We start from the raw sequence: 17,953 nt of genomic DNA on the forward strand, positions 1-17,953 counted from the left end.
AAATAAACATGTATCTCTATATTCTGAGTGATTTTTGCTGATTTTGTAAATAAACATGCATCTCTACATTCTGAGTGATTTTTGCTGATTTTGTAAATAAACATGCATCTCTATATTCTGAGTGATTTTTGCTGATTTTGTAAATAAACATGCATCTCTATATTCTGAGTGATTTTTGCTGATTTTGTAAATAAACATGTATCTCTATATTCTGAGTGATTTTTGCTGATTTTGTAAATAAACATGCATCTCTATATTCTGAGTGATTTTTGCTGATTTTGTAAATAAACATGCATCTCTATATTCTAAGTGATTTTTGCTGATTTTGTAAATAAACATGCATCTCTATATTCTGTGATTTTTGCTGATTTTGTAAATAAACATGCATCTCTATATTCTGAGTGATTTTTGCTGATTTTGTAAATAAACATGCATCTCTATATTCTGAGTGATTTTTGCTGATTTTGTAAATAAACATGCATCTCTATATTCTGAGTGATTTTTGCTGATTTTGTAAATAAACATGCATCTCTATATTCTGAGTGATTTTTGCTGATTTTGTAAATAAACATGCATCTCTATATTCTGAGTGATTTTTGCTGATTTTGTAAATAAACATGCATCTCTATATTCTGAGTGATTTTTGCTGATTTTGTAAATAAACATGTATCTCTATATTCTGAGTGATTTTTGCTGATTTTGTAAATAAACATGCATCTCTATATTCCGAGTGACTTTGGCTGATTTTGTAAATCAACATGTATCTCTATATTCCGAGTGATTTTTGCTGATTTTGTAAATAAACATGCATCTCTATATTCCGAGTGATTTTTGCTGATTTTGTAAATAAACATGCAGTTCTATATTCTGAGTGATTTTTTGCTGATTTTGTAAATAAACATGCATCTCTATATTCTGAGTGATTTTTGTCGATTTTGTAAATAAACATGCATGTGGCTGTGTTCTGCGACTTGCTGGGCGTCCGCTCTCTGGAGGTCCCAGGGTGTAAATGACCGATGGCTCGGTGTTCTGGACTGAGTGTGACTGGCAGGGCATCCGCTGTATGAGGGTCTCGGGCTGAGAGTCTGCGAGAGATGCTGTCATCCTGCCTTATATCAGCAACTCTGGTCCCCTGCTGCATGGGACTTGTGCGTGCACTATCAAGTGTGAGTTCTCACATTGCGCAATAACAAGTTTGTAAAACCTGTGTTCAAGACTTGACAAAGTATGTGTGCCACCCACGTGCAGGTGTGAGTAAATGACAATTGGCCGATTTAAGACACACACGGATGGGAGATGGGAAAAGAGACAGACATGAGACAAACTGTGAACAGGAATCTTTTGCAAGACATATAATTCTGACCATGATAATTGGGGTTGACAAACACTTCATTAATATAAACTCATTAAGACACTAGGATAAAAGTAATGACCTAAATCATTTTCTTTACAATACACTCTCCACTGAACATGTCGAATTTATAATGTAGTTGTTGAAGGATTGTTCCAGCGTTCATTGAACGTGCATTTGTGGCACGAGGGACGAAAAGAACACCTGAATGCAAGTTTCCCCATAATGTAATTACCTCGTACAATATAATCGCTCAGGACATGCAACTCGTGCACCCTCAGGTTTTCCGAAGTGACACGAGGCATTCTGAGCAAATATGAAACAGCCTTTCTGAGACACCAGTGTGTAGATCACCCATAAAACACGCCGATTACATCCTTCACCAATCCTTTATATGCCACATTCATGAGGAAATGAAAGGAATTAAATCATTGGACACCTTCAAGCAGGGTCTTACCAGAGCCATTTTGCAAGGCTCATAAAAAGGAGCAGAAGTGTTTATGACCTCAGAAGATATAATCAAGCCACTGGATCGACGAGAGATGTACCAAGAAGCGGACTTCCCAGAATAACGAATCCGGTCAGGAAGATGGGGCGACCGACCGTGCATCAGCATGACTTATCTACGCAATCATGGTCAAACTGCCCAGAGTACCACACACACTGACTGGACCTCGATGCAGTGATTGCTGTCGGAGGTGGACACACCTGATATTGAGGTCGTTACTTCCACGTTGAATCGCCATGTGAAAACATTCCCCACAATGCAGCATTACGTGACTAGGTCACAGTGTTATCTCCATCAGAGGTTTGCACCTCATCTCTGTCCCATGATGTCACAAATTATTCGCATCAACCACAATCACGTGTTCGGTTGTTGTTTTTTTTACGGAAGAGAGTAAATTACTGTTGCTGCTTTAATGTCAAAAGGCGGTTCACACTTTCCAAATAATATGGAAATACAAATCTGCAGCAGTGTGGGGGCAATGCCCTTGTTTTTTTCATAACAACTCTCAGAACCAGGGTTTGGTGAAGCAAAGAAACGGTGGAAAAACAAGAAGCAGTTAGTTCAAGTTCCATAATGATCAAAATTAATCAGAATGAGTCGCAGTTTATGTGCTCCGAGGTGAAGAAAATGACATCTGCTCCTGGTCACAGGTCTTAAGTGACATTTATTACCATAGGTGAGCAAATACATGCCGCAATATACCATGTTCCACAGGAAATACAGGAGATTATTCAGTGAGACCGACAAGCTGTCTGCATCATGCACTGCAAGCAATACTGGCAGAACACAAGAGCCAGATTGAAATAAATAGAACGAGAGGACAAAGAAAAAGATAGGGGCCGGATATGGTAATGGGGTGGAGGGAGTACAAAGGAATATGGAAAGGGAGCAAAATATTCAGATGGAAAGGGGAGGAAGAGCTGGTGGAGCGGTGGAGGGGAGAAGAATAAAGGTGGAAAAAAGGAAAAAAGGAGAGTGCGAGTTAGGGAGGGATAGTTGTGGAACAACGGTGAAAAATGGGGGCCGGTCGGTCGGTGGGAGAGAGACGAAGGGAAGAGAGAGATAAAATGCCAATTTTAATTTCTCATGTGCCCTGCCAGCAAATACTAAAACGACCTCCTGGTGAGGCACAGTGCATGACCGTGAGAGGCATTTGGTTTGCAGTCGGCTTTCAAGTACAGTTTTCATCAAATGGCACGACTGCTGCTGAGAAATTAAAAACTGTCCGCGTTGCCATATTCCTGGAATCTAATGGCATGTGTTCATCATTTGCCTGTTTCAGTAAAACCCATAAGAGCTCAGAGTAAAACACACGATTTCCATCAAACCGATGGCATTGTTGTATTAACAGATGCGTTCCATCTTAATCACACTTTAAAAAACATTTTTTAGACAAATCCCAACAACAGGAGTAACAATAGTCCTTAAAAATATAATCACCACAGATGTCTAATACAGACCTAGAACAGTTTCCACTCAAAGCCTGCTGTATTGGAGACACGCACAAGCACCATCCCAGATACGTTGCAAAACGGGTTTTTTGCCTACAATTTATTTCAAGCAATAAAAAGCAGAGAAATAAGAGCTGTGTTCATACCTGGCCCCAAAACGTTAGTGGCCAGTGGATCCAAAACCACTGGAAGAATAAGCGTCTCAAAAAAAAACTTAGTTTTACTCCGAGAGCATCAATGCATCCTCAAATGTAGGCAATACACATCTTTAAGATGTTTAAGAGGAAAAAATATGCCTTTCCTTTTCTACCATCCGTTATGAATAAAATACTCGGCATATGCCGACACGTTCGGGGATATACGAGACCCGACTGTTCACAGCACCTCTCCGTGCACCGGCATCGAGAGGGTCCATCGGGCCGACGGGGAAGATGGGGCGACCGACCGTGCAGGGTCGATCGACGGGGCGACGCGCGACCTCGCTCGAGGGGGCCACGAGGTCCGATGCGAACATGTCGCGGCGAGGGTCTGATGTCGCAGCAACGGGTCACAAAGGGCCCACGGCTTAAACCACAAACGCATCAGGAAAGAAAAATTGCCATTTTCAACCAATATGGCTCCATCTCATAATGGCTACCATTGAACAGCACAATGAAAAAGAAAATTGGATTACCTCAAAGAACAATGATACAATGCATTTTGTTGATGCAAATGATACAATGCAATGAGCAGTGCTTATTTGCCAAAACAGAACATTTTTTATGTGTGTGTGTGTGTGTGTGTGTGTGTGTGTGTGTGTGTGTGTGTGTGTACACAGGGTGATCCATAACGATGTGCAACTTTTTGCGAACAAAGAACAAAGTTTAAGGTTTTTCCCGAGAATTTTCAACCACGTCGAACAAATTATCTGTGCCGAGCGGACACTCATCCCATTCGCTTTTCTTGTGATCAAGTCATATGTTTCCACACAAGGGCAGTTTTATGGGGTCCATTCCAATGCTAGAATGCCACAATACAAAACCAACAAATGTATTCTTGAAAACATTTGGAGACACAAAGTGAGAAAGACCAAATTAAAGGACTGGTCGAAAACCTTCTGTGAGAACATCCGACAGAATCGAGGCTGTAAGAGAAGCTTTGCAGGTTTTTCTGAAACAATTATTATGCCGACTTGCTCAGCTCATGAGAACTTCTCGAACGACCATTAACAGAATCTTTCATGACGATCTGAAACCGTAACAGTTGAAGATAGTTAGTTACTGCAGCACCAGACCAAAGAGGGAGAGGCTCGGATTTCGCACTGCCTTTGTACAGCGGATCAAGGAGCACCAGGATTTCTAGACATCTTCTTTGGTGATGAGGCCCACTTCCATCTGCCACATGGACGAGCAGAACATGCGATCTTGGGCAGAACAACAACCGCACAGACGCATGGAACAACCATTTTCTGCATAGAAAAAGTGATGGTTTGTGTGTTATCGGACGTGACGGTACAATAAGATCTTTCTTCCTTGACAACGAACTCGGATAAACCGTGACAGTCAAAACAAATAGACATGTGGACAAGCTGCAGAGAAGATTCCTTCGAGCACCGAGAAGGAATCAAGACAACACGATGAAATCGGTCATCTTCCAGCAAGATGGTGCAACACTGCATACATTTAATGGTGCAGCACTGCATGCAAGATTGTGCAGCACTGCATACAAGATGGTGCAACACTGCATACATTTAATGGTGCAGCACTGCATGCAAGATTGTGCAGCACTGCATACATTTAATAGTGCAACACTGCATACATTTAATGGTGCAGCACTGCATGCAAGATTGTGTAGCACTGCATACAAGATTGTGCAGCACTGCATACATTTAATGGTGCAGCATTGCATGCAAGATTGTGCAGCACTGCATACATTTAATGGTGCAGCACTGCATGCAAGATTGTGCAGCACTGCATACAAGATTGTGCAGCACTGAATACATTTAATGGTGCAGCACTGCATACAAGATTGTGCAGCACTGCATACAAGATTGTGCAGCACTGCATAAAAGATTGTGCAGCACTGCATACAAGATTGTGCAGCACTGAATACATTTAATGGTGCTTTGGAATTTGCAGATGACATTTACCATGTGATCGACTAATTTCTCAAAGGACAGACAACCCGTAAACTCCACACCCCCCGGATCTGTCTCCTACTGACAACTACTTATTCGGGGACCTCAAAACTAACGTCTGCGAAAACAACGCACGCACACTGCAGGAGTTGAAAAATAACATCAGACGCATACCAGCTCCGGTTCTCAGCCGAGTCATCCACGACTTCAGGGTCCGTGTGGCAGCTGTCACCCAGACGTGGTTGGATTGAGCACTTCATCAACTATCACTCTGTACTGCTTGTTGGAGCATTTCTTCCCTCAAAAAAACAAAAAACTAACGAACTCTGTACATTATTAGACATAAAATCGACCGATAATAAAACATATTGCAGTTAAATAACAAGTTGTACATCATTTTGGACCACCGTGTAAACACACACACCACATACGTGTACACACACATACGTGTACACACACATACGTACACACACATACGTGTACACACACATACGTGTACACACACATACGTACACACACACACACACACACACACAAATGTGTTCAAAACCATGAATAATCCAATTATATCACAAAAATCATATTCAAATGTTTTTAGAAAACATACATTCTGCTGAGGAGAATAAAACTACTGTTTACTGGCAAAGGAAATTCCAAAACAAATAAACATTTAAGGCAATTTATCACCTTTCAGCTTTGAGCACGCACCACAACTGCAGCTGTGGTGAGAAGAATCTGAAGACTTATGGTCCAAGAAGTCTCTATGAATGGAAAAAGGGTAAAAGAAGAGCCTCGATGATTTAGCTTGCACCGAGAGGAGCTAAAACCGGAGTGTGAATGACAGGTGGTCTTTGGGAAGGCAAATGTATGGTGTTCCTTTGCAGCAATATATCTCCCCACGAGAAGCCACAACTTCACAGAAGTCAGAGAACAGGACAAGAGAGAAATAGAGGTCGGTGATGAAAATTGTGGTGGGCATGGAAAAGGCCCCTGGGTCAGAAAGAAAGAGTGCGAGATAAACAAAAATAAGAAAATATTTAAGTGAGAGGATTGAGGTAGGAAAGAGTGTGCGTCGTGACATGGTGAAAACCGAGTTTTACAACAAACAAACAAACAAAAAAAGATTCAAGCAAACAAGAAAACGCAGGACGTTTCAAAATGATTTCCAAAGAAACTTAAACCGAATTTGCGGAAATGTTTTGGATGTTATGAACAACTAAAAAGAAGGCTTTCACAAAAAGAGAGCGATGCTGAAAATTCCGGTATGCAAACCAACTCGTGCCTACTCATGAAGAGTGCCAATTGCCGTCACATGACAACGTTCACATATACTTTAAACAAGGAAGGGCATCGTGTAATATCGCCATGACGACGTGGCACATTCAGATAAATCTCGCCACGACGGAACGGTGAAACGCAAGATCGAGATTAAACCGAGTCCCGAGTAGCATGATTGGCTGTCCTGACACATAACCATATTCACAAGTATGCGGAGAGAATGAAAACATTCCCACAAAAAGAACAAAACATAAAGCATCGTTACCCAGCTCAAAATGCACACACACACACACGTTCATGGGAGTTCGAAAAACAGATGGCAACAAGTGGGCACCTTGCACAGCGAAAGGGCGGCACCAAGGTGGAACGCGGGCCGACCCTCATGATAATATCCGTTTGTGATGAACAAAAATTAAAAAGGGAAATACGAAGAGCATTCAAATATGAAGGTGTCCAAATTCGTAATCCACGAACGTGCAACTGAACTGAACGACAAATGCACACGTGGATGGACATTTCGCACGCCCTTCGTCACGTGGTAGCACTGTAAATCACATGGTGCGTCATTGACTGCTCTGTACACTGGAAAATGGCCTCTTGCAGTTTGCACCAGCACCACGTTATCAGCCAATTTTGGCATCCGATGGTGTAAACTCCAATGGACATTCATTACCGGCTGATTGCAGAGTATGGGGAGAGTGAACCATGGATTTGAAAAAGGTTTTGAGTTGGTCTTGGAAGTTTAGAGAGAAACGGGCCGTTCACTCAACATTCCGCGTGGGGAAAAACCGGTGATGAGCAATTGCAGAATAACGGTGGAAGAGATCACAATGGTCACAGGCCTCGCAGATGGTTTTATCGATACACTTTTGCACACCGATCTCAAAATGTCAAAAACTCTGGCATTCTGGGTGCTGCGAATGCTGCATGCGACTAAAAAACCACGCAACTCTCCAAATCTCCGAATATGACAACCAATAAGCAATGCAGTTAGTGCGAGGCCGTTTGTGAACACCATTGTGACCATGGATGAAACTGGGAATCCCTTCAACCCAGAAACCAAAATGCAGTCGGCACCGTGGAAGCGTTTGGACTCACCTTCACCAAATATATTTTATATGTTGGCATCAGCAGAGAAGATGGTGGTGGTCATCTTTTAGGATGCTCTGCGTGTCATTCTCACCCATCGTGTTCCAAAAGGTAAGTTACAGTGAGGTGTTAGAAAACGTTTCTGTCAGCCATGTGGAAGCAACGTCCGGAACTTGCATAGTCAACGTTTTGCTTCCACCATATCTGGTTGCTTGGGTGGAGGAACTCTTCAAATGGCAGCGAGTCGAAACGATTCCGCATGCGCCATATTCACCGGACATTGTGCCCAGTGACTTTTGGTCATATCCAAAAACGAATGCCAACCTACATGTTTGCAAATTATCCTCCAGATCACAAGTTCAAATCAGTGATTTGTCAGTGGCCTCTACAAACCTTGCTAGTCTTCACGGCACGGATGGACAAGTGCTCCTCAGAGATTATGTGAGGAGTGATAGGATACCTTCATATTTGAATGCAACTCGTAGCGGCGGTGTGGAAAAGAGGCGGTTGCCTTCCCCATCAAATGATTACAAGTTTAACAGGTAATGCACCATGGCAATGTAGGTGAAAAAGGCTGCAGTAAAATGCACAAGGGCAAATGGGTTTACATTTTCTGTATAAGAAATCCGCAACCGTAGAGAGATCCGATTTAAAATAAAAAACGATCAGAAAAAGCAAGAAATTTCATCAAAAAAATGAATGCTTTCTTTTGTAAACCTTACTCGAGGTTCTTCTATGAACCATGACAAAGATGCACCGACTGTTTACATTGAAACTTGAAAAATAAAAGTTGAAGAAGGAGCGACGAGAGCGAGATGTTGAGGTGAATGCAAAAGTTTGCTCCATTTTGTTGTCCGACCATGCGTTCGTATCATTTGTCATTTCCCGCTTTCAGAGGTGACATACACCTGCACAGGCACGGTGAGATGTGCCAGGCTGGATGCTTTGGCCGTCGCTGTGGCAACAACAGCTTCTTGGATGGCCGTCGCTGTGGAAACGAGAAGACGTGGCTCTGGAGAAGCCGAAGATACCAGCACAGTATCTTTGCCTAGGTCGGAGTACGATGGAAGTCTGAAACGCATCGTAGAAAGGGTCAATGTGGAATATGCAAAATCAAAATGAGAGATAAGTTAACATTTTTATTTGATTACATAGAGCGGTCCTCTTCACAAGAACTGTTCAAAATTTCAAAGTTGTGTGTACCTCAGTAAGGAGGTGCTCACTGTGTCCGATCCGATGTACTGTACCATAGTCTGTGATACAGAGCGTTGGTTCAGCCGAAGCAGTTCCTGGCCTGGGGTCATGCGGGGCGGTTTGCCATCCCTCGCACGGCAGTCGTTAGGGCAGGAATTTGGAATTTGTTCAGGGTGCCGGCAAGAGTTCACCTACCCTTCGGGAAGGACACCGTGGGATCTTTAACCTCCATCAACAAATGCTGGCAGACGGCACTCCCATTTTAACGTCCGACCGAGGGACGGCAGACACAATGATGAATCACCCTGCCGGTGAAACACCAGGCTGACAGTTTATAGCTGGGCCTGGATTAAAACCCAGGATAGATGGCTTAGAGGCACGTGTGCATACCTCTTGGCCGTCCTGTCAGCATCCACTGCGTTGTCGATAATAAAACCAACACGAGAAATAATACACTCGCCATCGTTTGGCCGAGTAACTTGTAAAGCAGGGATTTACAATCTTTCTTCAGTGTGAAGTCAAAGATGCGGTTTGACTTAAAATGGCCTTAAATGTGTTAAGGTGGATAATGAAGGCATTTTCAAACAGTGAACGACAAATTATTGATCATATTCTATTTTATTTCGAACAAGTCTCCGATGCATTCTACACTCCAACCTTCCTCCTCTCAACATCCAACACCCCCCCCCCCCCCCCACCTCCCAGTCCTCAAAAGAAGGCCCAGGGGCTCCCTCGTCTCAAACCTCACTTTCTTTTTTGAAATGAAAAAAGATCCCACTATTAAGGTGGGAAAAGCTAATCCCAATCCAAAGACTTAACTTAATTACAAGAATCATGGTGACCAAACATTTTAAAGACATAAAAGTGATGTCATCTTTAGGTGTGTGCATGCATGAACATAGTTTTAGACAAACCACATGGAGCAGGAAATGCTCTCCGAGAAGGTGTTTACACAGTGATCTCTCAGACACAGTAAAAAACATGGCATGAGGCCTGGTGTTTCAAATTGACAAAGACCATCTCAAGACTGTCCACTCACGTAGTCAACGTGGCGCTCTCAATGGAAATCCTGTCATCTCCTCTCCCTATCAAGGCTGGAGTGCTCCAAAGCAGAGTTCTGGGTCCACGTCTATTCCTGATCTTCTTCAACGATCTCTCTGACTCTCTGGAAAATCCTCCATATCTACTTCCTGACGACTCAGCCTTCTACCGTGACATCCCTCATTCTTCAGACAGGCAGGATGCAGCCTCTTCCCTCTTCAGACCTTGAAACAAAATCACAATCTGGTGAAACACCTGGAATATGTCTTTCAATCCTGACAAATGTCACTCTCACTATCTTTCTCCGAAGGGACCGTTCAAAATTCTGGATGCCGTCTGGCAATTCCTTTGCCCACCCCCAATCTACTTTCATATTGGTCAATCCTCTTGAGGAAATGCAGTCATTCAAACTCCTAGGTATCACGATCAGCCATGATCTTTCTTGGGCAAACCACATTTTAAAATTGGCCTCCAAAGCCAGCCGCCGACTGGGCATCTTCCGTCTTACAAAGTCCTTCCTCGGCACACCTGAACTTCTCTCTACCTACAAGGCCTACATCCACAGCTTGATGGAGTACTGCTCTCCCATCTGAGCTGGTCTCCTGCCTCACATCTTGCTCAGCTTCACGCCGTGGAAACCAAGACTTTGAAGATTACTGGAATCCACTGCAATTAAGCTGAGTCTATGGACCTATCACTTTGCCACCACAGGCAGGTCAGTGGTCTCTCTGTCTTCTACCGTCTCCTTTCTGGCCTTGCACCCACTGCTCCTTCTGTGGTGTGCTCCTGCCTTCCCCTCATCCTTCCCCTCCCCCCCCCCCCCTATCCCTATGTTTCTGCAGAGCACACACGGTCCACCATCAACCCACTTTTGGTGAAACTACCTAAATACAGGGATACTGCTCATCTCCACTCATTCATTCCTTGTTTTCCCACCTGTGGAACCAACTTCCACATTTTCTTCAATCTCATTCTTCCCCCTGCCTCCCCCACCCCCCAACCAGTCCTCAGTCTTGGAGGGAGCTGTTCACTACCATCTCATATCGTCCCCAATTCAAAACCGTGATCTTTTCTACCCTCGTTAATCCCACTACAATTCCTCCTCCTTCCAAATTTCCAGTTTTCCGTCCTCAGAGTTTCCTTCTGTATCCATCTTGCCCACCCCATGCATCCTCTCCAACCCCTCATCCCTCTCAAACCCCATTGTTTGTCAAAATCTGCCTGTCTTGGCCTTCAACTCTGCTGTTGGTGTTTCCACCCTCTCTCAACTCTCCCTTTTGTCCTGTTGTGTCCTGATCCGTTCAGTGTACAAGTACTATGTCTTCCAAGAGCCTCGACTATTTTTACACAAGGACATATACATTTCTTGACAGAAGCAAGGTGTACAGACAAGATGGCATTCCTCCTCGTGTCTTGAAGGAGTGTGCTTCAGAACTTGCTCTCGTGCCTCCTCGTTTGAATAGTTTTTGTTTAAAAACCCAACCTTTTCCTCTTTTCTGGAAACATTCCTTAGTACAGCCCATTTTAAAGAAGGTGATCGTTCAAACCCTTCCAACTGCCATCCGATTGCTCTGACTTCTACTATTTCCAAAGTCTTTGAACATCTTCTCAATTCACATTTCCTCAAGCATCTTGAATCACAATCTTCTATGTGACCATCAATATGGCTTCCACAAGGCAAGATCTACCGGTGATTTCCTTTCTTACATTACGAATGTGTCGGCCTCTTCTCTGAGAGACTTTGGGGAATCTTTGTTGTTGGCCTTGATATCTCAAAAGCCTTTGACATAGTTTGGCATTGGGTCTGATATGCCAGCTTCCCTCTTTCTGCTTTCCTCCTTCACTCTGCTCTTTCATATCGAGCTTTTTCTCCGACCGCTCTATCTCCGTAATTGTTGATGGTTCAACACCTTCCTCCTTCCCTATCAACAGCGATGTCCCTCAGTGTTCTGTCCCGTCTCCAACACTCTTCCTTCTTTTTATCAATAACCTTCTTTCTTCTACAAATAAGCAAATGCACTCATATGCTGATGACTCGACATTACATTCCTCCATGTTTTCCCATCTGCCCCATCTTGCCTCACTCGATTACATCTCGTTTGATCACAGCCACCCCTTTAAATTTGGATTTGGACAAGATTTCCCAGTGGGGCAAATGTAATCAGGTTAAGTTTAATGTTTGTAAAACTCAATTTCTTCCCATCTCTCTCTATAACTCCTCTCAACTCCCCAATCTCATTTGAAATCTCCACAATTACACCATGTGATTCAATAAACCTACTAGGTATTACCCTAACATCAAATTTATCGTGGAATCCACACATTACACTAAGAGGCAAGTCTGCCCCGAATAAACTGGGAATCCTGTTCAGATGTCGAAGATTCTTCTCCTCTCAACAGTTGCTTTATCTATATAAAGGATTGATTCGTCCTTGTATAGAGTGCTGCTCTCACATCTGGGGAAGGTTATAGCTCCACAAACTTGCTGGACAGAATTGAATCCAAAGTAATCCGACTTAATCAACTCTCCCAATCTGACCTCAAAACTCAACCCGCTCGAATTACGCCGCAAAATTGGCTTTCTTTCTCTTTTCTACAGATATTACTTTGTTTTCAGCGCCCAAAGAACTTGCTGCTTGTGTACCTCTGCCATTAGCAAAACTACGGAATACTCAACAAGCCACTATATCTCATGATTACTGTGTGGCCATTGGCTCCTCAAGGGTGGGCCGTTATGATGTTTGTTTCTTCCCTTCCACTGCTAAACTCTGGAACTCTTTACCTTCCCAGGTATTTCCAAACACTTACGACCTTCCACTTTTCAAAAATCCCGATTTGTTTACTTTCTCAAAAACTCTTAGACTATTCTCTCTTTCTTCACTTTTCCATCAATGCAGCTCTTTTATTTGGGCATGGCCTCTATGACGAGTCTTTAGTCCATGACTAAAGTGTTCAACATAAAAAAAGAAGAAAGAAAAAAAACAAGACATATTTTAATCCGACTAAAATAAGTGCAAGTTAGCCAAGTAAACGGCCAAAATCAGTTGAAGGCCAAAAAACGGCCAACACACACACACACACACACACACATGTACACACACACACACACATATATATACACACAAATACATACATACATATGCGCGCGCGCACACACACACACACACACACACACACACACACACACACACACACACACACACACACACACACACACACACACACACACATATATATATACACACACATACATACATATACACACACATATACATACACACATACACATGCAGACACACACACACACATATATATATATATATATATATATATATATATATATATATATATATATATATATATATATATATATATATTGTTGCGAATATGGAATTTGGCCTCCATATCCGCTTGTAAATATTCCCCTATTTCTCCAATACTCCCCAACTTTCCCCAAATCCCCCATTCCCTAGTCCCATTGCATGTAAATAACACTCAGTAGAGCCGACCTTCCCCTTATTCCCCCATTAAATGTCGTGCCCAGGTCCACCGCACCACACGTAGACCACTTTCGGACATCTTCCTAGTTATTCTTAATCTATGTCAGTTAAGGACTCGTTTCCATTAATTCTGACTCTTCGTTGCACCCGAATGTGATTATATGGCATCAGTAGTGAGTTTAGGACCTTTCCCATACCTCCTCCCATCTTCTTCCCCGTCTACAACAACAGAGGGGCACGGCGCTGCGCGGGGGGGAGTGTGCGTCCTCCCACCGGCTCGGTTAGCCGCCATCGACAATGCGCTCCAGACAACGCGCTCCAGACCATGCGCTCCACGGGGTTACCACAAAGGGGCTCCTTGTCAGCTCCTCGTCAAGGGCGGAGCCGGTAACCCCCCCGCACGCACCCAATGAGAAGCAACGTGCCGATTCCACGAGGCGGAGCTAACGAGCCGAGGGCGTGTGACTCCCCGCCGGATATACGCGGCCCCGCGCCGGATGTGACGTCAGATGCGCCCCCAGCTTGAGCAGACAAGACGCCATCCGAGCGCTGCGACCTCCCCGCATCTCTGGACCGGACCGAGTCGATTCTGACCTTTGAGCCCAGGTGCACCTGGAGCCATCGCTACCCGCCTGTCCTTTCCATCAATCCCCGTGTGAGTCAGCTTTGTCCCGTTTATCTGTCGTCTGTTGGGAATAATATAAGATTGTGTCTAAGTGCTTGTCTTTCTATGTTGTACCTCTCGTCCCTGTAATCTGACCTTCCGCACGAATATAATCTCCTCCGGAGGTCTTGAGAACCGTATCCCTGGTGTCGTCATTTTAATCCCAGCCGTGTGTCTGTTCCTTCATTGACCTAGCATCGCGCGACTAGTCAACGTTCGGCTTCGGGTATAATATCGAGTATAATCTTGTGCAGACGTGGTCATCCCAAAACCGCTCGGTGAATAACATCCAAGCCACGTCTGTAACAATTGGTGTCGAGGAGTGGAATTCGAACCCGGGACTAAATTTATTAGGCCCAAATTTGTAACAGTTAGAATCGATTCGGAGCGCGTTTCCCGCGCGAAATTATAACGGCCGAAATTTGAATTTGTTTTACGAAAATAAATAAAAAACCGAATTTTGAAAGTCGCGCTATGGCGGATCAAGACAGCTGGGGTCCGGTAGAGGAGAGAGAGGTAGGGTCGATCCAGGACCAAAATGAGGGACAGGAGGAGAGCGAAGCAGTGAGGGCGGCAGGTTCGCAAAATAGCGCCGTCACGCACGAAGAAGCGGGCGCGCAAAATGGCGCCTCGCTGATCACCGCGCCAGCGACCGTGGCAGCGCCCCCGATGGATTTGAACTTGTTTTTTATGCAAATGAAGGCCCTTATGGACAAGAATAAGGAAGAAATGGTAAGCAGAATAATGATGGGAATGAGGGCTAATAGTGAGCGGTTGAGTAATAAAATGGAGGCTCAGAGTGAGCAAATCGAAGCAACAATAAACGGAATGAGGGCCGATAGGGAGGAGATGGAGCAGATGAGGGTGGCATCTGGGCAGGAGATGCAAGTGATGAGTGAGGAGGTCGGAGGAGTGCGCGAGGAGGTGAGGCACTGTAAGGAGCACATGGAGAAGGAGGTGAGAAAGGGGACTGTAAAGTTACAAGGGGGCATAGAGGTCCTGACGCAGGAGGTGGAACAGCTGACGGAGGGACAAAAAGAACTAACGGAGCAGGTTCAAAGGAACACTGCGGTATTAGGAGGGTTAAAAGTGACACAGAAAGAACTAAAAGACGACTTGATAGCGACGAAGAGGGAATGTCAGATGGTACGAGAGGGACTGACAGCGAGGTTGGACGAGGTGGTAGAGGTAATGGAGACGAAGGACCGGCAGGTGAGGACGCACCTGGAAACGGTCAAGGTAGCCTTGGAGGACGAGCTTGAGGAGACGTACCGGGGAATAAAAGAGGTGAAGCACAAATTAGAAGAAGTGGAAGAAGGGATGAGCGAAATTAAGAAGCGACGGAGAGGGGATAAGAAAGAAATAAAAGAGGAGATAAAAGAATTGGTCCAAAGTCTGTGTTTGGATCGTGATGATGTGCTCATTAACCGGATGAGGGATTCGCAGGTGATGGAGGAGAAGCGAAGAGGAAGAGGACCCGGTGTAAGTGGTGACCAATATGGTCGTGCGTATGATGCGCCAGGGGATTTAAGAAGCTTGGGGATTGGTTTGGATCCGGGTGTTCGTGAAAGGCCGTTGGTGAAGTGTGCGACAGGTCTGGTGTGCGAAAAAGGAGGTGTGCAAGAAAGTCCGACTCTGGGGTGTGTGAGGAAAAAGTGTGTGACCAAGGCTGTGAGTGGAATGAGTGTACCTGGGTGTGTAAGGAAAGGTACGAGGAGCATGGGCACGGCTGGATGTGTGAGCAAGGAACGGGCTGCGGGGTGTAAGCGTCCAGGTGAAGCATCGACGTTAGACGGGATAGAGTTTAGAACGACTTATAGCCGAATCGGGCCCTCGGTGCGTGCTGGGCCTCGCTTTGAACGGCCGCGTCTGTGCTCCACTAGGCGGAGCGGGCGGCTGGATAGGAAGGGTCGTTATGGCGACCACGTTTTGTTGAGGCATGCCGGCAGGTCGAGATCGGGACATTGGATGGCTCCACGCCGAGGTGATGTGTGGGATCTCGGCACGGGTAAACCCCCGTCCCTGCACCGAGTACCGGACGTGTCCAGCCGCTGGCACAAAACAACCAGCATCCATTGCTTGGCTTTACGAAGCCGGGCTTTGGACAGGGATTGGCGCACCGAGAGGTATTAGTGAGTCGACTGGGTGATGAGGTTAGTGTTTTGGACCCAAAATTAGAGAAAAACAAAATTTGATGATTGGCAAAGGATTGGCAGTAGTGATTGGCAGATGATGGGCAGTGATTGGCCAAATTTTTGATTTGTTGAAATTTGATGTGCAAAATTGGTAGTGAGAGACCCCCGATGTGGTGGGATGGCAAATCCACCATCCTTCCCATAGGGGGCAAATGCGCAATAGTTTATGGGGTGTATGGCAGTGAAAACTAGCCCGGGTGGGTTAGGTTATATTGATAGGGCCCTAGAAGATGACAGTAGGTAACGTTAAGTTTAGTTAGTGACTGATACCTGTAGTAGGGACGCAGGTAGATTAGTGTGGATGATAATGACGAGGGAGCGCAATAGTTTAAAGGGACGACTGGGAAGCGCAAGTTTCAGAAGGGAGTAGTTAGCTGAGATGATGCCATGTTTGTGAGAATTGAACAGGTGTGATTGCACAGGTGTGCAACTGGACAGGTGTGTGGAGCAGTGTATGAGTAGTGAGTGTGTGGATCAGCGCGAATGCGCTTGGGGAGAGAAGGGTGCAGGTGGCACCAGGTGTGAGAGCACAGGTGTGCAGGTACAGGTGTGTGGAGAGAGTTGGAGTGAGTGGTACGGAGTGGTGTGCATGGTGCGAAGGTGTGGATGGGGGAAGAGTGGACCCCTTTCACGAGTACCCGGGGCGGGTAGTGTAAGTGTTAGGTAGAGGGTGCAGGTAAATTGTGGTTGGATATTGGCATTTGTGGTGCGGTTGCAGAATGGTATTGTGGATGGGTGCATTAGTGTTGTGGGAATGGCTGGGCGTGTAGCCTGTTAGTGTGTGTAGTTGGTTGGGCACTCCACCACTGTGAGGATGTCGGCCAGGTGAGGCCGCAGGTGGGCTCTGGGAGCCGGTAGTTGTGAGTGGGTGCCTGAGGATCCCGGGTGTGGATCGGGCAGCCCAGTGCCAGAGAGGGCACGGAGTGGGGAGAGAGCCAGAGGGCCTTCCCCAGGTAGTTAGGTTAGGGTGAGGAGCAGGTAAGCTCGGAGGCAACTGCAGTGGTGGAGGTGTGCAGGTGGGTAGACCCACTGGGAGAGGTACACGCCACAGCCCAGAAATTGTGCGAGGGCACCGGGAGATGAATCGGGGGAGTGAGACCCCAAATTGAAAAGCACCACAGGTTGGCCAATGGGAATTGGTTTTTAGAACCCATAGTGTAAGAGGGCCAATGGTTTGGCCGGAGAAAGACCCCGGGTAGTGTAAAGTTGTTAAAGTCATTTAGGAGATAGTTAGGATTGATGAACCTGTCGCACCATACGCAGCCACTTGCCTGAGGTGATGATGATGACTCCACACCTGTGTTTTCTTGGTTTGTAGCAGGAAATGAGATTGCTGTGGATTTGTGAGACGCATCACGACGTGGATGAGACATTGGGGTGATTCCATCTCTCCCTCCCTAGGAGGGACTGATGATGAATTGGTAATGGCAAATTTTGATGTTGAGTTGAAAATGGCAAATTTTGATGAGAGTTGAAAATGGCAAATTTGATTGGTTAGGAGGGAGAGAAGACGAATTTGGTTTATGGGAGGAACGGGGAAGACAGTAGGGATGTTTGTTGATTTGT

At 45.2% G+C, this 17,953-nt stretch overlaps 1 protein-coding gene across 1 annotated transcript in view; it reads right to left on the reverse strand.

The window, feature by feature from the left end:
* Positions 1 to 2,503: 2,503 nt before the first annotated feature.
* The window catches only part of LOC137439183 (uncharacterized), a 320,724-nt gene continuing 305,274 nt past the window's right edge, over positions 2,504 to 17,953 (reverse strand). The window contains exon 23 of the mRNA XM_078767715.1: positions 2,504 to 8,864. Within this exon, the coding sequence (XP_078623841.1) occupies positions 8,672 to 8,864 (193 nt within the window). The 3' untranslated portion in view covers positions 2,504 to 8,671. The remainder of the gene's footprint in view (positions 8,865 to 17,953) is intronic.

This window comes from Myxine glutinosa, chromosome 13, assembly GCF_964187855.1.
Source record: "Myxine glutinosa chromosome 13, kmMyxGlut1.1, whole genome shotgun sequence".
NCBI lineage: Eukaryota > Metazoa > Chordata > Myxini > Myxiniformes > Myxinidae > Myxine > Myxine glutinosa.